The sequence below is a fragment of the Puma concolor genome, chromosome B1, assembly GCF_028749965.1.
Source record: "Puma concolor isolate L17-30 chromosome B1, mPumCon1.1.hap2, whole genome shotgun sequence".
Lineage (NCBI taxonomy): Eukaryota > Metazoa > Chordata > Mammalia > Carnivora > Felidae > Puma > Puma concolor.
Genome location: NC_141670.1, coordinates 128,378,240 through 128,403,660, shown reverse-complemented (window position 1 = coordinate 128,403,660; position 25,421 = coordinate 128,378,240). Strand labels below are relative to the sequence as shown.

At 37.9% G+C, this 25,421-nt stretch overlaps 2 protein-coding genes across 9 annotated transcripts in view; one reads left to right on the top strand and one right to left on the bottom strand.

Annotated features, from left to right (window-relative positions):
• Nucleotides 1-6,239, top strand: part of SMARCAD1 (SNF2 related chromatin remodeling ATPase with DExD box 1) — an 80,432-nt gene extending 74,193 nt beyond the window's left edge. For all 6 annotated transcript variants that reach the window (XM_086704571.1, XM_025921534.2, XM_086704569.1 and 3 more), the window contains one exon: nt 4,889-6,239. In XM_086704571.1, coding sequence (XP_086560697.1) covers nt 4,889-4,950 — 62 coding nt within the window. In that variant the 3' untranslated portion in view covers nt 4,951-6,239. The remainder of the gene's footprint in view (nt 1-4,888) is intronic.
• Nucleotides 5,026-25,421, bottom strand: part of HPGDS (hematopoietic prostaglandin D synthase) — a 35,234-nt gene continuing 14,838 nt past the window's right edge. For 2 of the 3 annotated variants that reach the window (XR_015250343.1, XR_015250344.1), the window contains exons 3-8: nt 22,441-22,533; nt 21,753-21,862; nt 15,134-15,232; nt 10,596-10,760; nt 9,334-10,366; nt 5,026-9,092 (exon numbers count right to left, since the gene is read on the bottom strand). Coding sequence is in view for 1 of the 3 variants with exons in the window: in XM_086704574.1 (XP_086560700.1) it covers nt 10,596-10,760; nt 15,134-15,232; nt 21,753-21,862; nt 22,441-22,533 (467 nt within the window). In the remaining 2 variants the exon portion in view is untranslated. The other variant, XM_086704574.1, reaches the window with a different exon arrangement.

Genomic DNA, 25,421 nt, shown 5'->3' with positions numbered 1-25,421 from the left:
ATCCTTACCTGGCATACAGTATAGGGATGGCGTGGTAGAAGATAAGCATACTCATTTCAGAAGTACTACAATAACTAAGATTATTTCACCAAAACTGATATAAATGTTTGATTTGGGGAAATTCTTTTTTTTTTTTTTTTTTTTTTTAATTTTTTTTTTTTTTTTCAACGTTTATTTATTTTTGGGACAGAGAGAGACAGAGCATGAACGGGGGAGGGGCAGAGAGAGAGGGAGACACAGAATCGGAAACAGGCTCCAGGCTCTGAGCCATCAGCCCAGAGCCTGACGCGGGGCTCGAACTCACGGACCGCGAGATCGTGACCTGGCTGAAGTCGGACGCTTAACCGACTGCGCCACCCAGGCGCCCCTTTTTTTTTTTTTTTAATTTTTTTTTTTTTTCAACGTTTATTTATTTTTGGGACAGAGAGAGACAGAGCATGAACGGGGGAGGGGCAGAGAGAGAGGGAGACACAGAATCGGAAACGGGCTCCAGGCTCTGAGCCATCAGCCCAGAGCCTGACGCGGGGCTGATTTGGGGAAATTCTGTCTCTTCCATCCCTTATCTCTTGACACCAAGATATCCCCCAAATAAAATTAGATCTGTAATTTTATCCACAGTTTTATGATATACTTACTATATAAGTAATATATATGAACCCAAAGATTTAAAATGCCTGATGTAATATTAATTTATTAAGAACTGTAACATTTACATTTCATCTTGACTGGTAATTACTTACTGCACTATAGTGCAATAAGATGCTTCTTCCCCCACAGCCCCCAAAATTTAGTAATTTCAGACTGAAGTTTGTTGGGTACTACAAAGAACCCTCTAAGAGAGCCCTCTTCACTTGACCTTTTTGAAAAGAATAATTTTAAAGTTTTGAAAAGATAATACATTCACATAATTCAAGATTCAAAAGATACGAAATGGCAAACAAGACTCCTTCCCACTCTGTCATCCAGTTTCCCCATAAAAGTGACATATTGTCCTTTTTAAAAAGCATGTGACCACTTTTTTTAGGTAGATAGAAGTAAATAAGTCTGTGTATTCTTTCTTTAACACAAGTTAGCATGCAGTCATTTACATCTTACCTAAATTTAATTGGATGTAAGCTATTTTATCATTCTAATAAGGATATTACTAATATTGATCACAGTTTATTTCAGTTCAGCAAACTTCCATTGAATATTTACTATGTCCCAGTATTCTGCTGGGCACTCTGTATTATAAGAGTTCAGTATATTTTAATCTGTTTTAAGAGCAAGAAAGCCATATGATGAATTCCTATATCTCCTTCCTGTGTAGTATTTATTTCCAGGTGCTTCAGGTTGGGGGGGGGCACGCATTAGAGCAAGTTTGAGTAAGAAGTAACCGTGACGATTATAACCTAAACAGTTAATCACTGGGCTTTGCCTGGAGGTGGCAACTTGCTGATTTCAGATTATGTAGCAAAAGCAATAGAGTGAATGCATAAGACAGATTCCACAGGGCAGCATTTTTTCCTGATTGTTTTCTTAGGGCATCTTTTCAAATTTAGGAAAACAATTAAATATTCTCATTTAGGGGCGCCTGGGTGGCGCAGTCGGTTAAGCGTCCGACTTCAGCCAGGTCACGATCTCGCGGTCCGGGAGTTCGAGCCCCGCGTCAGGCTCTGGGCTGATGGCTCAGAGCCTGGAGCCTGTTTCCGATTCTGTGTCTCCCTCTCTCTCTGCCCCTCCCCCGTTCATGCTCTGTCTCTCTCTGTCCCAAAAATAAATAAACGTTGAAAAAAAAATTAAAAAAAAAAAAAAATTCTTATTTAGTAGTGTTAACACATACCCAGATATGTAGATTTTATTCTAACGAGAAGTCTTTAAGTAGAACCATCATAGTTAGTTAATTGAGGTTTCAGCAGTTTGATTGTTGGACTCCCAACTGTCTTTAAGTATACAGGTTGCTTCTCATGAGCTAGTTCATTTCCCCAGAAACATACTTTCCAATCTTTTATGAAATGAGGATGGTGGCAGATGCAGTAAGCCTACTGACTGCATTCTTACAGCAAAGGAGAAGCTGCTCCAGTCTTCTACTGTCCCCACATCCAGCATTCTTCAGATTCAAACTTTCCAAAGAATAAACCTTCATTTGTATATGGCTGGCTCTGTTGCACAGGCTTTAGGTATCCTATTCTGCAACCTATTTTAGCTCTGTATATTCCCCATCTTTTAGAAGCCATGTAGTACCTCCATGTTCTTGAGCTTTGAGAGGCAAGGAAAGGATTGTGAATGTGAAGTAACCTTCCTGCATTTCCCACCTGCACACACTTAAGTTTTTGCTTTGTCTGTTTTGCTAAAGTCCGCTTCCATTCTTCCATTTGCTCTTCATCTTCCAAAATTTGACAGCTTTCTCTCCACTGTTGTCTTTTTCTTCTGTTCATTCTCTTTTGTATGGTACCCTGGACTTACTTTTTTTTTTTATAGCATTTTAATTGTATTTCAGGTGAGACCAGTGTGTGTTCAGTCATGTCTAGTCATAATTCATGTAAATTGTTTATATTTACATAAATTTGTTTAGTCTAAAATTGTACCTGTGTTTTCACATCAAGTATTTGTTAAAATAGCAACTTATTTCAGCTATGCTTTTAGGCTGTTAGCTTTAAGATGTTCAGAATTAAAGAATCATTCCCCCATTATCACTCTTCGTTTCTGTAGGAAATTTTCCTTTGTCTTGTTTTAACAAGAAAGAGCTTTAGCTATTTGTGTATCCATTTTTCCCAGTATGTGTTTTATTTGGTAGGCTAAAGATACAATAATGTCTTTACTCTCTAAACTATGATTTTGCTTCTGATTTCATTTAAATAATTTGACACTGACCTAATGAGAGTACATGTACCCTTCTTTTCATCTCTCACAGTAAGGTTCTTTTCCACTGTAAACAAAAAGTATATTTATAATTGTGTCTATGCTTTATGTTAACAGTCTGTATGCCCCTCTTCCCATGAAACTGAAAGATTAAGTACCATGATTCCTCTCAGAAATGCTTGTCAGATTTTTGTATTTCTAGAGCTTGCCTTAGTGATTCTCAGAGTGCAGTGCCCCTGGACCCACAGCAGCATCACCTGCAAAATTGCCAGTTTGAAACGCAAATTCCTAAGCCTAACTCCAGCCCTACTCAGTCAGAAATTGGGACTGGAACTCAATAATCTGGTTGGAGTTTCTGATCCAAACTAAAGTCAGAGAACCCCTGCTTTAGAATAAGAATTATGGTTTTGGGGTGTGTGTGATTTTTCTTTAACCTCTTTATGTGATTATATTAATAAATTTTCTACCTTTTAAAACTTTTATTATGGAAATTTTCATGCAAAAATGTTGAAAGCATAGTATAAGTGAGTTTAACAGTTGTAAACATTTTGCTTCATCTAGCTTCTTTTACTCATGAACCATTACAGTCAGTTGTAGACTTGACACTTCATTCTGAATATTTCAGCATTTCCTCTCAGTTGCCACAGTACCATTATACATCCAAAAAAATTAACAGTAATTTCCAAATATTATCATATATTGCTCATATCTGGATTTTTCCCAATTATCCCCTTAAAGTCTCTTATAGGCTTAAAAAAAAAAAAAAAAAAAAGGATCCAAAGTTCGTACATTGCATTTTATTGCATTATATCATTAGTATCTTCAAATTTAGAAGAGTTTCCTCACCCTTTGCTTTTTTCTACCTCTTCCTGAATTCCTAGAATACTGAATTTTCTACAGTCTTGTTGTCTTACATGTTTGTAACTTTGTTGTCTTACTGTCTTCTGGATCTGATTATTTACTTGGCTCACTTAATTTGGGACCAGTTTCAATTTAGATTTCATGGGCTATTGTTAAGTCTCTGGATGCATTTCAAAGCAAGGGTGTCAGTGAGCTCCCTGATAGTTTATGGAATAGTTTTTCTTTCTGTGCACATGTTTTTTACTAAAAGGAGAAGAGTAGGTAAAAGTACTCTCGTAATTTTAGATTATAACTAGAGTGTGTATGTGTGACAGAGAGAGAAAAGTGATTAGTTTTGCTGCATTTTAGCCATATCTGATTTCTAAAATTATCCATTGCTAAAAATCTACAAATAGTTGTATACCATTGTCACTTTAATCAGTTCATCTAAAAACAGCTATACCATTGTCCCTATAAACTAATAAATCAGTTCATCTAAAAACAGTCTGAGTGACTCATTGAATTAATCAAGGATAACTAGATTCTACACCACCTTGACACAAGATGTTTTCCCACTGTAGAAAATCCTGAATACTAACTGGGTAAGTGTCTAGATACTAGAGTCTCATTTAATATGGGGAAAACTTTGGGAAAGGGTTATTTATAGTTATGGGCACTTTACTCTTCAGCTGGTATGCCATATTCACTATTTTGTTTAGATGTGCCAGTTTTAAGTCTAAGCCAGTGATTGTATCTTTGTACTGAACATAAGGGTGTTGATGGATGATTCTGTTTGGTTGTCTTTGTTTCCACTCTTCAGTTTGTGGAAAACAAAGCAACAGCAAAACAGACAAACAGCAAAACAGACAAAGCAAAAGTTTTGAAGGTTTTCACCAAATAACCTGAGGAGAAAATACTGCGTACTGTATGAATAGAATGTCATCCAGATCAATACCTGTGTATCTTTAGATATTACTTATGTGAAATCAGAGCCTAGCCTATAGATGGCTGTGCTGGCATGAACGTTAGCACAGAGGAAGTAGCCTTAAATACACATAGGGCTTTGCGAAGGTTTTTAAACAAGGAGTGACACTGAGACAAACGGGGCCTTGAAAAACAATTAGGCATTCACCAAAGTTAGAATCAGAGAAAATCTATTTCATAAAATATTTTTATGAAACTTTTAATGCTGCTTTCTGACCTGCAGGTGATGAAGGGAGTATGCCAGCAGATATAGCCACATTACTAAAAACGTCAATGGGCCTGTGAAGTTAAGAATTGTGAATTCCTAATTGATGAGGAAATATCAACTTGGTGCACTCAAGGACATTTACATTATGATGACCATGGGGTTTATGAACATTTATAACTTTTTATAATTTCCATATTACATTTCTCATAGTATGGACAACTTTTTTGCCACTAACTAAATTCTCCAGACGCTCACATGTGAAATTTCAAACAAAAAGCCACAAATAATGTAGTCCTGAAGATGTTGAATAATCATTTTACAAAACAGTTTTCTGAATGGGGATTAGTTGGTGATTGTTTGTAACAAATATGCTAATGCTTTAGAAATGTCAGTATTTTTGTAATTATTTCTACCTCCAAATATATATATATTGTCTTTCACTGGATAATGTGTGTAGATTTTTACATGTGCCTTATTTGACAATGCTTATGTCTTGTTTTTCTTGTCTCCTTTGAAGTTCTTTTTTTGTTAGTTTAAAGGATGCAGCTGTATAGATTATATAGCTTTCATTTTATTGCTATTTGAAGCAGATGTTCACCACTGTCAACAAGAACTCAACCTGAATTTAAAGGTGGCATTCCATATACTAACACCCCCAGGTCCTTCCAAGTACTTCTGTTAAAACAAATTTGTTTGGCTAGGCACTAAGTTGTTTTCCAGTGAATAGTAACTGAAGAAGCCCTTATCTTGCTCCTTGGATTAATTCCTTCTGTTCATTTCCCAACTGCACTAATTGTGCTTATTACTCTGCCTATTCTTGTGCATGTTTTCATTGATTTCCCTCTCCTGGCTTTTGCTTCTCTTGAAACTGTTGCCCAGTCACTTCTGCTCCAGTTCTCTTTACTCTCTAAATAGTAGTTTATTCCTGCCACGTCTCCACATATCAGCAAAATGTGGGTAACATTTGTCTAGCCTGGCAGAACAGATTAGCAGGCTATTTCACTTCAAAGCAGACTGAACGTGACTTCATATTAAGGCAGCGATAGGTACTGCATGGAAATAGGTCATTAACGTTAAACACTTCTCAAAATATAACTTATCAGTTTCCAGAATTTCCAGTACAGGACCTCCTGAAGAGAGAGCCATTGTTCAATTCCAATTCAGTGTGGGTGACAAAGTGAAATTTAGAAGAAGTAAAGTTGTCTATTTGATATTTAACTCTTTATTAAATCTTTCTTTAAAATTTTGCCTGTCAGTCTATCTTGCTGTTTTTATTATACATCAGTTCCTTTGTATAACTTGTGGGTTTCATGTGTTTTGTTTTTATTATGTAAATATCATTATAAATAAACTTATTTATAAATCACAGACTTGGTAATTATTGGAGATTATACTTTCAAGGCATCCTCACTTGCTAAGATGCTAAGGTAATATAGTCCTCTGGAGTCAGAAGAGTATTGAAGCTCTCAAAGCAGTCTTCAGATATTATAGACTCTGAAACTCACGATTGAGTAGGTTTATCCAATCTTGAAGGTACATTGAATATATTCAGTATATTTTAGTATAATGGGGCTAGAAGGAATCTGCAAATATTATTACTACCTCCTACATCGCAGGACCCAAATCACTTATTGTTGGAAATACTACCTTTTAAAAATCTCTCAAAATGGATTTCTCATAAGTTTTCTGTGTTAATGTGTCTTCAGTGATCGGCTGTTTCTTTTGCTGTTAAATCCATAATATCTTTAATAAAAGCATTCGTGAACATAAGTTGTATTTTCACACCCTTTTTAATAGTTTCTAACTCTCCCTTTACCCTTAAAAATATAATATGGAGCACAAATGAGATCATATGTGCTTAATATTGTCTGTTTCTCAATAAACTGAAATTTATTACTTAGGATGTATTCCCATCAGTGTGTTCATTGGACTGATGTCAGTGAACATCATAATCCATTATCAGTAAAGGGCATGTGAAGCCATAGTTATTGGAATATTATCTTGACCAACCGAAGCAACTTTTATTTTTTAATGCAACTTACAAAGAGGTAGGAAACATATACCTTATGTGTGTTCATAACTGTATTCCTGACCCAGAGACATGTAACTTTATACCATGAGATATTTTTGTCACAACATTACTGTTGTTTCTGATTGTTGGTATTACTGTATAGTGGTTAGATTGGAGTATCAGGAGATTTGGTTTTCATTTACTTGACCCTGAGCCAGACACTTAAATGTCCATAATTAAGGAAATGATTCTTAGGATTCTTTTCTTCCCAAAATGTGTTTTTGTCTGATTACAGTATGCAACTTTGATTCATTCATATTCTCTCATACTTGCTCACTCACCTAGGAGCCATTTAACTTGGGGACAGGATGGGATAATGGAATGTCCTTCAGTGAAAAATGGTGACCTAAAGGTTAATGATGATGCTATGATTGAAATATTTACTTATGAGACCTGCTGTGGTTGCATTTTATAGTTGAATTATGATTTGTGTAAATAAATTGATTATCTTATTTTGAATTATTATAATTTTAGGTAAGCATTGTATTTCTCACTTTTCTCACTTTTTCCTAAATTCTATTTTAATTAAGGCTTGTCAGAATGTAATTTTATGGCAGAAAACGAACATGCATAAGAGGGAAGAAAAGTTACTACCTTCATTATCTAGAGTATCAATTTAAATTCTTTTGCAAAAGATAATTTTTTTTCTTTAGATTGCCTTGATAAGAGGATAGAGTACTTTGCAATGAGATTCACTTAAAACCAACATGTTGTTATTTATTAACAGCCACTAGTGATAAGAAAATGTGACCCAGGGTGCCTGGGTGGCTCAGCCAGTTGAGTGTCTTGAGTCTTGGTTTTGGATGATCTCATGGTTTGTGGGTTCAAGCCCTGCGTCAGGCTCCACACTGACCATGCAGAGCCTGCTTAGGATTCTCCCTCTCTTCCTTTCTGCCCCTCCCATGGGCGCTCTCTCTCAAAAGAAATAACGCTTTTAAAAAAAAAAGTGATTCAAAGAAGCAAGTTATTTGGGAAATGCACTTTGTTTTTATGTATAATTCTTAATAATGTATAAAGCATTTAACATCTTTTCTCCTATTTCATAGAACATTGTTGTGACGAAAGAAGCACCTTAAAACAAGATCATACTTGGCCGAACATTCCTTTTCTTTTTATTCCCTTACACTCTCTCCTCATTTCTGGCTTTTCAACCATGTTCTCCTTCCCCTGTCTTGCATTTCAAGTATAAGGCCATCTATTTCATTGGTCTGTTTCTATATATAACATAATGCTAAGATTAGACAAGCCAATATTAATAATATTAACATGTAAATTGACTGAAATATGATATTCCAGTGCTATAATTATGGTTTAAAATTGGCTGAGGGATAATCCATATTTCCTTGCAAGATTTCTAAAACTTGCTTAGAAATCACTTGTTTATATGGGTGGTTCTTGCTTTCCATGGTAGCATGGGGCCATAAAAATGACTGCCAAGTTGAGATTGTACAAAATAATCTTAGTCATTGGAGAAGACCGTTGTTCTATGACTTTAAAACTTTTTTCTCAGCACATTAAAAACATTGTTGGTTATAAATGTGTAGGTAAATGAAAAAAGTAAAATTAATTTTAGTAAAAGAAACATTGATAAAGTTACTTTTGTAAAAAACGTTATCAAGAATAGTAATAATACTTTCTTGTATGATTACAAGAGAGCATTCTTTTTATACCTTGGCAAATTATAATTCTGAATTTGTATCGCCTTCCAAAATTTTATTGTGTTTTCAGTGTCCTGAAAACTATGCCTGCTCTTTTTTTTCTTTTTTAATAGGCTTTATTTTCTAGGTGAGCTTTAGGTTCACAGCAAAATTGAACAGTAAGTAGAGATTTCCCATATATCTCTTCTTCCCTCCCCCCTCCCCACTTTCATCAACGCCCCCATTCCAGAGTGGTACATTTGTTACAATCAGTGAACCTACATGGACACAAGATAATCACCCAAAGTCTATTGCATTAGGGATTGCTCTTCGTTTTGTATATCCTGTGAGTTTAACAAATTCATTATAGTATACAGAATAGTTTTACTGTCTAAAAATTATATTCCATCTTTTCAACCTTCCCTCCTCCTTAGCCCCGCACCATCACAGGCTCCACAGTTTTGCCTGTAGTTGGAATCAGAATGTCCTATAGCTGGAATCATACAGTAGCCTTTTTTTTTTTTTTTATTTAAAAAAATTTTTTTTTAATGTTTTATTTATTTTTGAGACAGAGCATGAATGGGGGAGGGTCAGAGAGAGAGGGAGACACAGAATCCGAAACAGGCTCCAGGCTCTGAGCTGTCAGCACAGAGCCTGACGCGGGGCTCAAACTCACCGACGGTGAGATCATGACCCGAGCCGAAGTCGGACACTTAACCGACTGAGCCACCCAGGTGCCCCCATACAGTAGCCTTTTCACATTGGCTTCTTCACTTAGTAATCTGCACTTAGATTTCCTCCGTGTCTTTTCATGGCTTGATAGCTCACTTCTTTTTTTAGTGCTGAATAATCCCTTGTTTGGTTGTGCCATGGTTCACTTATCCAACTCACTATCAAAGGGCATTTTGGTTGCGTCCAAGTTTTGGCAGTTACCAATAAAGCTGCCACAAACATCCATGAGCAAGTTTTTGCATGCACCTAAGTTCTCAATGCCTTTGGGAAAGTACCAAAAAGTGTAATCGCTGTATCATATGGTAAGAATAAGTTTAGTTTTGTAAGAAACTCAAATTCTAAGTTGTCTTTACCATCTCGCATTCCTGTCAGCAGTGAATAAAAGTTCATTTTGCTTTACATCCTTGCCAGCGTTTGGTGTTGTCAGTGTTTTGAATTTTTGCCATTCTAACAGGTAGGTAGTGATATCTCGTTTTCATTTGCCTTTCCCTGGTGACATGATGTTGAGCATCTTTTCATATACTTATTTACCATGTATATGTCACCCAAGAGGCGCCCATTCAGTTCTATTGTCCGTTTTGTAACCACTCTTTCCATTTATGTGCAATTTGAATTTGGCTCCAGCATTGTCACTTTTCCTTTCTTTACTGTACTTCATCTTTGTTGCTGAGCTCCCTTTATAAATATTCCACTTTTTAAAAACTTTTGAGTGAGTTTATCACTGAGAAACAAGCAGGCAATGCAACTACACCCTTTGCTGTCTGTACATGAATAACAGATGTGCAGTGACCAGTCACTAACAGACTTTGAGAGCAGTGATATGACAGGTGGTTACGAGACATATCTGTTACCTACATAGTGATTTGTGGACTGAAGAGTTAGCAGCAAACTTAATACCTTATGCAATTACAGCAGAAATCCAACCCATTTGTTTGGGAAATGTGTTACTTAACCATTGTGACTGAAATCCAATGCTTGTTGAAACTGATGCAAAATGAGCCCTGCCTGGATTGTAAACTCTTCTTTCTCAGTTGTAAATGATGTGAAGTTATTCTGGGGAAAAGAAAAAAAAAATGGATACTGGAAACTAAATGCTCTCACCCCCCCCACCCCCCCCACGGCTGCTCTTTTTTCCTTGTTTGTTTGCTTAAGCAGAATATGGAAAGAGTGAAAGTCTTGATGGAGCTGGGGAAGGGAGTGTGTGGGTTACATGGCTGCTGTAGCTTATCTGATGGAAGCGATGCTGTGAAGAACAGTAAAGCTTGGAGGTAGCACACGTCACCTAGAGTTTGGTTTGGGGCCTTCGTTGTATCCAGTCAGCGATGGCAGGAATGGCTTGAACTTTCTTCCTTAATGTTACCAATCTAGGATGGTTATCCAGCAAGTCAGGTTTAAAGACCAAAAGTGTGGTGCTGCAAATTTCCCAGTAGAAATCTGCCCAAGTTACCTAGTTGAAACAAAAATTGCCATTTGAACATAAAAGGCATGGCTACTTAAATCAAAAATAGTTTCTTTTTTGGGGGCACCTGGGTGGCTCAGTCAAAGTGTCTGACTTCAACTCAGGTCATGATCTCATGGTTCATGAGTTTGAGTCCCGCATCAGGCTCTCTGCTGTCAGCACAGAGCCCACTTCAGATTCTGTCTCGCTCTCTCTCTCTGCCCTTTCCCTGCTTCTCTGCTCTTTCTCTATCAAAAATAAACAACAACAGAAAGTTTCTTTTTAATTTAAAGTTCTCTTTTACTATGAAAGTGGAATGAGTATATGATAGGAAATAACAGATAACACTATACTCCCAATACCTAGAGGTTGCTAATATTAACACCTCTGGGTATAAGATATTTGTGTGTGCGTGCTCCTTCTAAAATGAGATCTTACAGGGGCACCTACATGGCTCCATGGGGTTAAGAGTCCGATTCTTGGTTTCAGCTCAGGCCATGATCTCACAGTTGTTGAGTTCTAGCTCCTTGTCAGGCTCTGGGCTGACAGTGCAGAGCCTGCTATGGTTCTCTCTCCCTCTCTCTGCCCCTCCCTGTTCACGCCCTCTTTCTCCATCTCTCAAAAGAAATAAAAACTTTATGAAAAACACAGAAGGAGATTTTACAGTGCATATTCTTGTAACTTGATTCACTCTCAACCTCTCTGTGACAATACATCGTTATCTTATACCCAACCAATACTTTTAATCTCTTTCAAAAATGTCCCTTACAGGACACAGCAGACCCATTTCAGGACATGCGTTTCATCTGGTTATGCCACTTAACTCCCTTTTACTGAAGAGTTCACACTAGTCCTGAATAATGTGCTATCTTCAGGATTTGTGTGATTATTTTGTCCTGTTGTTGACCTTGTTCCTTTATTCTGCAGAGTATGAAGGGATAGAGTGCACGTTATCCCTAGAGAGTTCATAGTTGCAAGTTAAATATTTTTAACTAACACATTATATTGCATCACATCAAAAGACATAATGGGTACCTGAGCATTAGTGGAAACCTTAGAGTGATGGCAGCCTGGTCCTACCCTTGTACATTTTTTCTTTGTACACTTCCCCCGCCCTGCCCCTTTGTGACTAGAAATTAATCCGGCTGACATTACTTTCGCTCCAGATGAATGTCAAAAAGTGAAGTTTAAATGTGGACTATCCTTAGTTTTCTTTTTGTATGGAATTTAATAATGCTAATTCTAGTGTTTTATGAACATGGACACTAAAACCCTGTCAGCCAGGAGAGTTTTATGGGTTAGAGGATTCAGAGTTCAGGCAACAAATATTTATGGAGTACCTATTGTGTGTCATGTGCGGGTTTAGGTGCTGTGATGGGTTGGAAAGCAAAATGTGCTGCAAGCCCTTTCCCGGATGTAGCTTTTATTTAAGAAGCAGGAAGACAAACAGGTAACTGATAGGGACAGTGAAGAAAAAGTGAACGACTTTCAGGTGGTCATGGAGGGAAGACCTTTAGCAGGTGACATTTAAGCCAGGCTTACATGAGGATAGGACCCAGACAGGAAACATGCTGGAAATGAAGCATTCTAGGCCGAGGGGCCAGCAAGCGTAAAGGCTCTTAGGTGGAAGTGAGATTTGTGTCTGAGGAACAAACAAAACACGAGTGTGTGTGGAACACTGTGAGGAAGGGAGAGAGTGCTAAGAGATGGGGTCAGGAGGTAGTTTACTGAAGAGTTTTAAGAGAAAACAAGGGGAGTACATTTTAAGTCTTTAGAAAGTGTTCATTCAATAGGGCAGGGAGAGGAACATTATAGGAAAGTCTACTGGGGAGTCCATGGGAGGAAATGAAGAGGCATGTGGTGAGTTGCAAGTTGAGAATAAAGATGCGACAAGCTTGCTTCTGTGTCACCCAGAAGGATTCAACACACTGTGACCAGACTAAGTCACCAGAGTGCTGCGAAAAGCAATCTGTGTCTTGTCTCCTAGAATGTAGTCTCCTTGAAGGACCCCAACCTACCCCAGTACCTGAATCGTATTTAGATCTGAGTTTTTGTCCATAGTACTTTATAGGTGCCACTGCGCTCCTCTGTCAGTAGTAGGGCTGTAATATCTGGTTGTCTCACTTTTTGTGACATTAACAATTATTATTAGTCAATGCCTAGGTCCGTTCCAATTATCAGGGGTTGGAAAACGGTAACAGTTTGTTTTAATCCCCCTTTTTATTCACTAACTGGAATACTTTGGTGAAGACAAACTTGGCCCATCGACTTTTGTTATCTTGAGGTGCAATTGGCATAGGAAAGGCAAGGTAAATTCTTTATTCAAACCCCCCAACCTTTTAAAGACCATTTTCAGAATGATAATTTGACTCCGTATCATCTAAAAGTAACCAATGAAGCTCTATTTGGTTTGGGGGTTTACGTGTACATGTTTGTGTTTGGTTGTGGTGTCTTCACATCATGTCTTCATTTTGATTTGTTTCAATCCACTGCCAGTAATATTCTTCGTGAAGCTTGAATTGTCCCATCTTTGGCCACTGGAAGCCTCTTCAAGTTAACTTTTGAGTCCTTGTGACACAACCCCAGTTGTCTTTGATAATTCATTTGCTTCCGGTGTGATGAGGTATTCCCAGCTCGTCTCTTACGTTTCCCTGCCCGAATTGAGAATGAGCTATTTCTCCAAGAACCCCTCATTCCTTTTAATACTTAATATTAAATCCTTTAATACTTAGACCCCAAATCTGGGTCCTGCAGGTGCCCAGGACAATTGGATTGGTCATTGTGTCCAGAAAAGGGATACAACATGCTTTTTTCTTTACCCTGAGATAAAGTTCATCATGACTTCAGATATAGTTCACTTTCAGGAATAAGATGTTTACTCAGCTTCATGCATCTGACATCTCTATCTTCTTTCTCCCACACTGAAGGTCCTGGTTCTCAGTGACATCCACATATTTTTGTATTGCTTAACCCCAAAATATGATATACTAATATTAGAAGAAAACAATATGACTAAAGCCAGTACCACCAACAATATAATTACAAGAACACTCACTTTACTGTACTTTGCTTTATTGCATGTTGCAGATACTGAGGGGTTTTTTTTTTGTTGTTTAAGAGACAGAGAGAGGGGTGTGTGTGTGTGTGTGTGTGTGTGTGTATTTGTGTGAGTGGGGGAGGGGCAGAGGGAGAATCCCAAGCAGGCTCCACACTGTCAGTGCAGAGCCCAGTATGGGGCTCAAATTCATGAACTGTGAGATCATGACCTGAGCCAAAATCAAGAGTTGGACGCTTAACCGACTGAGACCTAGGAGCCCCACATAAACTGTGTTTTTTACAAAGGTTTGTGGCAAACCTGTGTTGAGGAAATCTATTTTGTACTATTTTTCCAAGAGCATTTGCTCACTTTGTGTCACATTTTGGTAACTCCTGCAACACTGCAAGCTTTTTCATTATTATGGTGTCTGTGATCAGTGATTAAAAGGTGCTGAAAGCTCAGATGATGGTTAACGTTTTTTTTAGCAACAACGTATTTTTTTTTAATTTTTTAATGTTTATTCATTTTTGAGAGAGAGAGACAGAGTGTGAGTGGAGGAGGGCCAGAGAGAGACGGAGACAGAATCTGAAGCAGGCTCCAGGCTCTGAGCTGTCAGCACAGAGCCCGACACAGAGCTCGAACCCACAAACTATGTGATCATGACCTGAGCTGAAGTCCGGTGTTTAACGGACTGAGCCACCCAGGCGCCCTGCAACAAAGTATTTTTTAATTAAGATATGTATATTGTTTTGTTTTGTTTTGTTTTGTTTTAGACAATACCATTGCATGCTTAGCAGATTACAGTATAGTGTAAACATAACTGTATACAGGGAAACCAAAAATTCATTTGCTGTGATATTCGCATTGTTGCAGTGGTCCGGAACCGATCCCACAATATCTCCGAGGTATGCCCCTACTAACAACGGTGTACAATTTCTATTTTTTGTCCTGAGAGAATATTTATAATAAGATGTATAGTCAAATTACTGTGTTTTATTGTGATATTTCTTCAAACAGTTCTACCTCACTAATAAAGTACTTAGGTACTTTACACACTCATGCATCAATTTGACACAGGTTTATTTGTTTCACTTTGCTTTTACTTTGCAATGTTAGCTTTTTAAAATATTTTTGTTGTTTTTATATAATTATATAAAATATTTTACTGGATGCTTTCAAAGTTAAGTCCACTAAAAAAATTTATTCAGAGAAGTTTAGCTTTTATCCCTGCTCTCTAACCTACTCTCTCCCGATGGGTAACTTTTTTTTTTCTCAGTGACTCTTTGTAAGTTTTTGGTTGGGTGTGTGTGTGCTTGCGTTTTTTTATGATGTAAAAGGTACTCACAGAGTTACCAATGAGCCACTCTTTTTCCCCTAAGTATGTGTCCAAATCTTGCAGAAGATGAGGTCCATCATATGTAAGAAGCTCATTAAACATCTGATCCTAGGAGAGAGAGAAAAAGCTCACTTTAAGGATAATAGGAAGAAAAATAAATAATATGATTGGAAGAGGAAGTAGATTTTTCCATATTTATTCTCCTGTATGAGCTGAGAAAGGAAGAGAAGTAGCTTATGTGTTGTTGGTGGGGGTGGTTGCTGTTTTCAAATGTGTGACACGGAGACTGGGGTCTGATTCTTTATACTTAGTCATCCCTTTGTTACTCATGGATTAAAAAATAACTGTCACCGGTTCTTACAGCTTCTTTGTATATGATGACTAAATATTTCACCCACAAAAACTTTTCATGATTTTTATCTTAATTTTTACTGAGAAAAAAACGATTCCATTATGTTTTTACATTTTTAAAATTAATCTTTTTTCTTAGGCTCACTTTTTTTTTTTTTTTTTTAATTTTTTTTTTCAACGTTTATTATTTATTTTTGGGACAGAGAGAGACAGAGCATGAACGGGGGAGGGGCAGAGAGAGAGGGAGACACAGAATCGGAAACAGGCTCCAGGCTCCGAGCCATCAGCCCAGAGCCCGACGCGGGGCTCGAACTCACGGACCGCGAGATCGTGACCTGGCTGAAGTCGGACGCTTAACCGACTGCGCCACCCAGGCGCCCCATAGGCTCACTCTTTTTGAAGTGAAATGACGTAACTGAGGCTAAAGAAATGAATTTTAGTTTGTAAGGCTAGGTTCCTTTTGTTTGGCAGTCTTTTATTTCCCCATTGCACTTAACAGAAGTAATCTATAATAAATCATTATGCTCTCGGGCTTTTATGCGTTTTTTTCTTGTTGGCTTGACATGGTGCCTTAGTATGAGCCTTGTCTGCCTTGAATATCATCTACAAAACCATCATCTAGGTGCACTCTTTTGATATATTATGTAAGCTAACATTACAAACCAAATGTTCTTAGAAGAGACCATGGCCTCTTTCTTGGTAAGAAGTGTTTGTTTGTATATGGAAATTCTGGCTGGTGTGTATCTTGGATATGAAATGTAAGCCAATCTCAAAAATATTATAAAATATGTGTGTACATGTGTTATTTGCTAATAATGATAAATGATGTATAATAAAATCCAGCCTTTATTAAGACAGGTCAGGTTGTGGATTAACTCCCTCACCAACTTGCCAATTCCTTTGTTATTATTATAACTGCTAGGTAATAGAGATTACTGTAACATAATGCCTTAGGTTTGTAGAGCACAGTTTGCAAAAGCATCATTACATATTTACATACATTGGCTAGATTTTATAAATGAAACATGGGAAGTTTGTCATTATTTTGCCTTTTTATTTTTTCCACTGTTCTATGCTACCTTCACTCATAAGGTTCTCTCTCTATGGTTAATATGTTCATAGTTTACAATAAAACAGTGTGAGTTCTGCCTCTTACACATCATGTGCAAGCTGAGAAATAATGGACCCAGATCTATGTGGCACTTCCCAGAGCCCAGCCCAGCTCAGCATCAGTTGGAAAGGTATTTATGGCCAACTTGACTCTCCTAGAATGGCTAGAAATGGGAAGGAATCAAATGGAACAGGATGTAGCTGCTGGACAGGTTTCCAAAACTTTTGTATTCTCATCTACACAATTTTGTTCCTTCTTCTAATGTGCATTTTCCACAACTTAAGGTCAGGTACACTGATGCTTGTGCATATGCAATGCCAAATAAAAATCTTTTCTCTGCACTAAAAGAATCTTTTATTGCAGGTTCTCTTTATATGTTTGGTGAATCATCTCAGTGATTCATCTCCTCGAATGACATGTAAATTATAACCAGCATAATTATTAGTATTTAAGAATCATTTTGAAGAATACTCGCTAAAATAACACAAAAAAGATGAAATTTCATTACACATCCTTTTTTCCAGATGTGTACTTTTAAAAATGTATTTCCTGATAGACCCTAGATAGCCACTCGGTAGACTCAGAAATTTCCTTCTTCCTCCAGAGCATTGTAAGTCAGGAGGTTTTTGAACCTGAGAACTGATTGCTACAGTATTCTATCAGATGACTTTTAGAGGAATTCTATTTCTCCAAAGCACTTCCTCAATCATTTAGTGTTGGAAATGGGCCACTGGCATTCCTTCAATCCTGCTCATCTTTCATCTTCCCGTTCCCATTCTTTAGGGGGAAACTGCAAGAGATATGTTGAATAACCAGGGAAACACAAGTGGTAAATTCGAGGATTCTCAGGGTGACCAATGTCCAGAAACATATTTTGCCTTCTAAATTTATTTTTTTAAAAGTTGGAAGTGGAATTTTTTAGCAACCAATACTGTAACATTTATAATTATGTGTGTTTGATAGATCTTTAGGGCTCATACAGTAAGAGGGCTATTTTCACTGTCCGTCCATCTGCACTGTATCAATATTCTGCTCTTGAAAATGGTACCTGACCACAAGGTGGCAGCAGTGCAACCTACTGCCGGGAGACTACGCAATGGAATATACTGGAACTGTGGCCTGTTCATTATATATTAGCCAGATCCTGCTTATTAATCAGATGGTATGTAGCCAATTGCACTATTTCTGTAACATGTCCTCCTTTCATATGATTTATTTATAAACTTGGATTATGTCCTGTGAATTTTGTTTTTTTAGCTAGAAGGTATGTAAGAGCATGGTTATTCTAATACAAAGGTAGGTTACTCTAATCATAAACATCCAAAGAATATTTTCCTCTGGGAGTTAGCTTCTATTATGGAGCCTCGGCCACAGAAAAGTACAAAATAGAGAAATAGAGAAGAACAAGCCCATTGATTGATAGATTGCCAATCAGTGGGGTCTTTAGCACATCGAAGGAAAAGTTTTAGATACATTTCTCTAAATTGGAGATTATGTATCTACTTGTCTCTGCACTTATAAGGATGTGTTAAATATAGATGGCCATGTCTGAGAAAAGGAAAAACAATGAGCAATGAACTATACAAGCACTATTAATTATATATCATAGAATAATTATAATATCTAATATTTCTCAAAACACTTGCTACCTTGTCATATGTACTCATGCTAACTTTTCATTAATCCTGCCAACACACTTCAAAGTAGATTCTGTGGTATCCCTACTTTACAGACAAAGAATTTGAACTATTGATAGGTAGTTATGTGACAACTAGTAAGAAGGGAATCAGAATTCAAGCCTGGCAGTGTGACTCCAGAGCCTGAAGGTAATTGCTATGAATCAAAGCTGAGCTTTTATTTTAAACTTTGTGCTGGTTAGGCAGCCATTACATTCATGTCAAGGAATCAGGAAATGTGAATACTTTGATGTTCCAAATATCTCTATTGAAATCAGAAGTTCCTAGTTAAGTAAGTTGTATTTAGCATAAATATGTTTAAGCAAATTGATAAGACTGTCATTCCATGCTGTAACTTTTGGATACAGACCATAAGCAATAAGACATACATAGTGACCAGCTGCTGGCATTAAAACCAGCGGTTGAGAACATGGAGTCTGAGTCCGAGTGGCTGGGATTTGAATTCCTTGTGTACTACTTACTAGCTAAATAACCATATACAAATTACTTATGCTACATGAACCTCAGTTTCTCCATCTGGAAAAATGAACATCATAGTTTCTCCCTAAGGGAGGCCCTGGGTGTTAGTCACTAATTTAAAAGAAAGAATGCACAGGTGATGAGGCAACTCCATAACCACTCTATCTCTTAGTTTCTTCATGTGCAGAGTGAGCATGGTGATAGAAAGCACTTATTGGGGTGCCTGGGTGGCTCAGTCGGTTAAGCGGCCGACTTGGGCTCAGGCCATGATCTCGCGGTCCGTGAGTTCGAACCCCGCGTCAGGCTCTGTGCTGGCAGCTCAGAGCCTGGAGCCTGTTTCAGATTCTGTGTCTCCCTCTCTCTGACCCTCCCCCATTCATGCTCTGTCTCTCTCTGTCTCAAAAATAAATAAACGTTAAAAAAAAAATTTAGAAAGCACTTATCTCACGGGTGGATTGGGGGGACTGGCTGAGACCGCGTGTGTGAAGGGGCTGGAGCCACACCCGCATGTGGTGTTTGAGAAGTTCAGCTCTTGCTGTCTCTCATGCATCACATATGTAGTGCCTGCTAAGTGAGAGGTGCAGTGCTAGGTGTGGGGACATGAGTGAGTAGCATGGACATAATTACTACCCTCATGGGTGTTCTACTGGAGGAGACAAACAAGTAAACATATTTTAAAATACGATTGTACTCTCTGTCCCAAAAATAAATAAAAACGTTGAAAAAAAAATTTTATAAAAAAAAGGGGCGCCTGGGTGGCGCAGTCGGTTGGGCGTCCGACTTCAGCCAGGTCACGATCTCGCGGTCCGTGAGTTCGAGCCCCGCGTCAGGCTCTGGGCTGATGGCTCGGAGCCTGGAGCCTGTTTCCGATTCTGTGTCTCCCTCTCTCTCTGCCCCTCCCCCGTTCATGCTCTGTCTCTCTCTGTCCCAAAAATAAATAAAAACGTTGAAAAAAAAAATTTATAAAATACGATTGTAATGAGGCCCTACAGGACACCACTAGGGGGCTGTAATGGAGAATAACCAGCAAGGTCTATTTAGAATTCTGGATAAAGATGATGGATGTGACACACATACATATTTTTCATCCAAAAACCACAGTAAATACGTATTTTTGAAAAGATAGAGCCCACAAAGAGGTGGAAAACAGGAGACAAGACAAAACAAAATTTGAAACCGTAAAGAAAATGGTTGAATGGTATCTGCAAAGGTAAAGCTGAAAACTTTAATATGTATCTCATAACACCCTCAAATGGTTCAGGAAGAGGCAAGATATATCGAGAATTGGGAGTAAGGAGGTAAGAGAGAGGATAATGTGAGGACTGGTGGAAAGCTGTGGAAGAAGTCGTTTTAGCATGAGATTTCCTCCTTCATTTTACACTTGACACGTGCCTCTGCCCCATCATGAGCAGAAGGCTCGAGAGGGTGAAATCGATGGTTTGTGGGTTGGGAGTTGTCATTCATAATGTATTCAAAATAGGAGATTAAATGAATATATGCACACTGAACTCTAAGTTCTGAGATTCTTAGCCCTCTCTTTGCTGATTGTTTCCCAGAACACTGGCATCCACAACTTTATTTCCAGGCAAAAGACTGGAAGTCCTCTCTTGGGACTCCTTCTAGTCCCTAAAGATAGTGCTATTGAGAAATACTCTGCAAATGGCCTGGTGATGCTCAAAATCAACGAACCCTGTCCACATGCCGAGGGCTTTGGGTAAACTTTTTAATCTTCCTATGCTTTATCATGGATTATAAAGGATGGTCTGGCTTGTGGGGAAAGACAGAGACCAAAAAAAGAGGAAAATCAGGGTAATAAAGATCTCAGGATGACAACTGTGCACGAGGTGTTTAGGGTGACCAAACCAGACTGAAGCAGTGTGGCACACAAGACAGACATATCCATGCTGTCTGTCATCATCACACCTCTTGTCATCAAGCCTTCCTTTTAACTTTTAGAATCCTGGAGGATGCACCCTAAATAAAGAAGTAAGTAAAAGACAGAGGTGGCATCCAGGAAACAATAGGACTCCACTCAGGAGAAAGACATCCCTGGGATGACAGTGAAGGGAAGTCTGGTGAAGACAGATGTGCAGAAACCTAGACAGTTCAGCAAAAGAGAGAGGATCTCGGCCAGGTATCTCCAAGAAAATAGGGGACATAATAGATTATCTGGTATCATTGACCTTGTGGAAAATCGTATTGGCAGGCTACTGGATGGTGTGGGAAGGTTTAGTAGTAAGTGTAAAAGCAATTAGGCAAATGAAGGAAAGGCAATTAGTAACTTTGAGGAGGTAAAGTGAGAAAGGAAATAAAGTATACTACAATTCACAGTTCTCTATAATATTTGCCTAGGAATACTAATGTAACAACCAAATATCAATTTGAACAAAACATTTCAATATCATTAAAATTGGGAAGAAGGGAAGCAGAGATGATGATTACATAAGAGATAAATTCTTATTACCATAGTAATAAGTCCAGAGAAACTATCTAAAATTAGTGAATCAAAGAAAGCCATATGGACTTGTCTTAAAGAACTAGCTAAACGAGGGTTATGTCTGAGGAGGGGTTAATGTGAAGAGGTAAAGCAGGAAATCACTGTACTTTGTTTTAAATTTGTTAATATAATTTGATATTTTAAAACTATAGGTATGTCTTACTTTGATAGAAAGGCGATTTTAAGGGGCGCCTGGGTGGCGCAGTCGGTTAAGCGTCCGACTTCAGCCAGGTCACGATCTCGCGGTCCGTGAGTTCGAGCCCCGCGTCGGGCTCTGGGCTGATGGCTCAGAGCCTGGAGCCTGTTTCCAATTCTGTGTCTCCCTCTCTCTCTGCCCCTCCCCCGTTCATGCTCTGTCTCTCTCTGTCCCAAAAATAAATAAACGTTGAAAAAAAAAAATTAAAAAAAAAAAAAAAAAAAAAAAAAAAAAAAAAGAAAGGCGATTTTAAAGCAAGCCACCTAATGCCTGGCAAGTGGATATGATTAATAGTAACAACGAACTGATCACATTACTTTTATATCTTGTTTTTTCTCTGCCCAAGGAAAACGTGACATGAAATCATCCAATGTGTCCACAATCGCATCAGCTTGACATTGTTCCAGTTCTGTCTTTCCAGCCAGATCTATAAAATAAGACCATTTTAAGCCCAGAAATACACTGGATTTGATTGACTATATTAAAATGTTAATTTAATAGGCAATATATTGTTAAAGTTCAAAAATTCAAAATATAAAACTGTATCCAATGAAGACTAACTTCCACCCCCACTCCCATCCTCTCATTGTGCTCCCTTACCTACCATTCCGTTCGGAGGGGGGGGCGGGGGTTGGTATTCTTCTATTATTTCTTTATGAAAATAAAACTATATATCCCACTCAATATAAGCATCCCCCATATATCCTACAGATCTTTCCTCACAAGTTTGTTAAGGGCATCTTTGCTCCTTTTTCAGCTACATAGAAGCACCACTGTCTAGCCTCTGCTGATTAGGTTTGTTTCTTTCATGTCTTTTACTAATATTACAATAAATAACTCGTACAACAAATAACCTGCTTTATCATTGATACTTCTCTGGCATTTAGTTTCATTCTTCTTTACACTATAATGTTCAATAATAAAATTGTTTAATGAGTAGCAAATATATGTCCTGTATTTTTTTTTTTCGGTTATCAAAACTCTTCAACACAATAAACATATTACCTGTGTTTTTGGTCAGGTATCTTGCTATTGCTAGGCTCTGGTGAAGGTTAAGTCCATCGACTTCCAAAATGGGGATTTTACCGAATGGAAGAGCTTAAAATAAAAGAAGCAACAATAAAAAAAAAAATCAATTTCCGTACCAAAATCAGTAATAATTCTTCCATTTTTACTGATAATTACAGAAATAAATCATGATTTGAAAGTTATAAAATTTTTGAATATTTATTCTAAAAGGGACAGTAAGCACCAGAATCTTCATAAGTTTTATATTTTTATTTAAAAAAATTCTTAATGTTTACTTTTGAAGGAGAGAGAGACAGAGACAGAGCATCAATGGGGGAGGGGCAACGAGAGAGGGAGACACAGAATCAGAAGCAGGCTCCAGACTCTGAGCTGTTGGCACAGAGCCCCATGCAGGGCTCGAACCCACAAACCATGAGATCATGACCTGAGCTGAAGTTGGAAGCTCAACTGACCGAGCCACCCAGGCGCCCCTTGATAAGATTTTTTTTTTTTTTAAGTTGTCAGAAGACCTACTACAGAGTTAGTGGCCGCAGCAGGTCGAAAACCCAGGTTTACAGTGACCCTACATATTAACCTGTGTATTACCTCATATATTACATAACACTTATTACTTATCTTTTCAAAAACCTTTCTTTTAAAGCTTCATTAATTTTTGTGGCTTCCATGAGCAATAACGTGAGTTATTCTTTAAAACCATAATCTAAGGAAATGGAGAGTTTGATTTACCTATCGAGTTATGGTAAGAAATTTAGCCAATTTTGATGAGAGACTATGTGAAGTATATAGTAAGGTAGTAAGTAAGCAATTTGTACAAATATTAGGGCAGACTCCTAGCAGATGTGTTATTTTACCTGTAGATCCTACTTTGTTTTATCTCAATCTATTATGTTTTGTCAGAAAGAAATATGTTTTTATAGAAAAATTCTAAGTTGTAGATAAATAATTACTCTACCATATAATTACAGCTATTTGAATATTTTAATTGCTTACTCATATGCATTTAAAAACAACATCATAATGTATTTATAAACCACTTTTTTTATTTGATAACCTCTTTTTGAAATCTTTCCAAATCAATGACACATCAGCTTTTTTAAAAAAATTGTTTTTGGGGCGCCTGGGTGGCTCAGTCGGTTAAGCATCCGACTTCAGCTCAGGTCATGATCTCGCGATCTCGCGTCCGTGAGTTCGAGCCCCGCGTGGGGCTCTGGGCTGATGGCTCAGAGCCTGGAGCCTGCTTCCGATTCTGTGTCTCCCTCTCTCTCTGCTCCTCCCCCGTTCATGCTCTGTCTCTCTCTCTGTCTCAAAAATAAATAAACGTTAAAAAAAATTAAAAAAAATTGTTTTTAATGGTTATTTTTGATAGAGAGAGCACAGTGCCACCGAGGCGCCCTGAAACATCCCTTTTTAATGGCTGCATTATATTTTGTCACATGTATTGATCACAATATTCCCAACCAGTGCCTTAGTTTGGGAAATATCATTATTTTGGAAAGGGAGAAAAGAATAAAGTGCCACTCATAATCCCATGACCCTAATGCAACTAGAATCAACCTAGAATCAGCCTTCAAGTGTCTTCCATATGCACGTTAAATAAGTACAAGATGGATTACAGTTCACATCAGGAATAAAAACATCCTTGAGTACTTACCTAAGGAGTGTGCTAAGTACAATTCTAGGTGCCTGAGATACTGCAGTGAGCTAAACAAAGTCCCAAATAAAGCTGACACAAATAGCGATGCCTTATTCGGAGCAAAGTATGTGATTAGAAATTAACATGCTTAACATTTAGAGGGCTGCCCCCTTTATGCTAGGCAGTGTGCTAAATATTTCATGTACCCATTAGGTCCTCTGGTAGTTACCACAATCTTGTGAAGTAGGTATTATCTCATTTTATAAATGAGATGAGGTGAAGAGAGGTTGTGTCAAGAGTCCAGGTCACCTACTTGGTAGAGGCTCAAACTGAGTTCAGTTGGAAACTTTGCTCAGCTGTTTTGCTAGTTCTAAGAGCTATATTTTGTGAAATACATTAAAAATCAGAGCAAACCCAGAGGACAGTAGCCAAGTTAGAGAAGGGTCTGAAAACCACTTTTTATAAGGATTGGCTGAAAAACTTGGCACTCTTCACTGGGGAGAACAAAACAAACGAAGTGTAACCTAATGGTCGCCTTCATATATGGCACAGCAATCAAATGGATGAAAAATTGTACTTATCCTGACTATCTCTAAAACGCAGAACTGGAACTAAAAAGTAATTTAAAAAGGGCAGATATTAACTCAAAATGAAGCATAATTTTTTAGCATTGGAACTATTGATGATGGAATGTGTTTTCCTGCGAGATGGTAGGCTTTCAGCTACTGGCAGCATTTGAGCCAAGCTCGTGATAATTGCCAACAGTGGGAATAAAGAAATTTAAGAAGATAAGTGCCAAGGCCTTCATTTGGTTCCAGAAAAAAATAACTTTGGGGTTGTTGGAGATGTAACTAAACAGGAGCATCTGTCAAAAAGCTTTAAGGAATTTAGTGACGCTGAGTATAAGGCTGTGTGATATGGCTGCCAAAGTAAGCACTGTGATCTTGGTAAAATGTCCTTGGAGAGTATCTCGGACTTATGCTAAGAGTGGTGGTCCCATTGTGCTCTGTGCTCTTCTAATGCCTGGAACATTGTGTTTCCCCACAGGCACCATGCATTAAATGGTGGACATAATCTAACAGTAGCTTGTCCTTCTTCGGTAGTGAGGAAATCCAAACTAGGGGACATAAATGGAACCCTCCAGGAAGAGAAGAGAGTTGTCCCTTGGACCCCCCACCTCATATAACCCATGGGAAGCAGCATATAAATCAAGAAGTAGAGTCAGGGCTAGAAAGTTTGGACTGAAATTCACAATGATGATCAGAGAAACAAGCAAGGAAGTTCTAAAAGTTGATATCTAGAGGAACAGATGTATGAGTTAGCT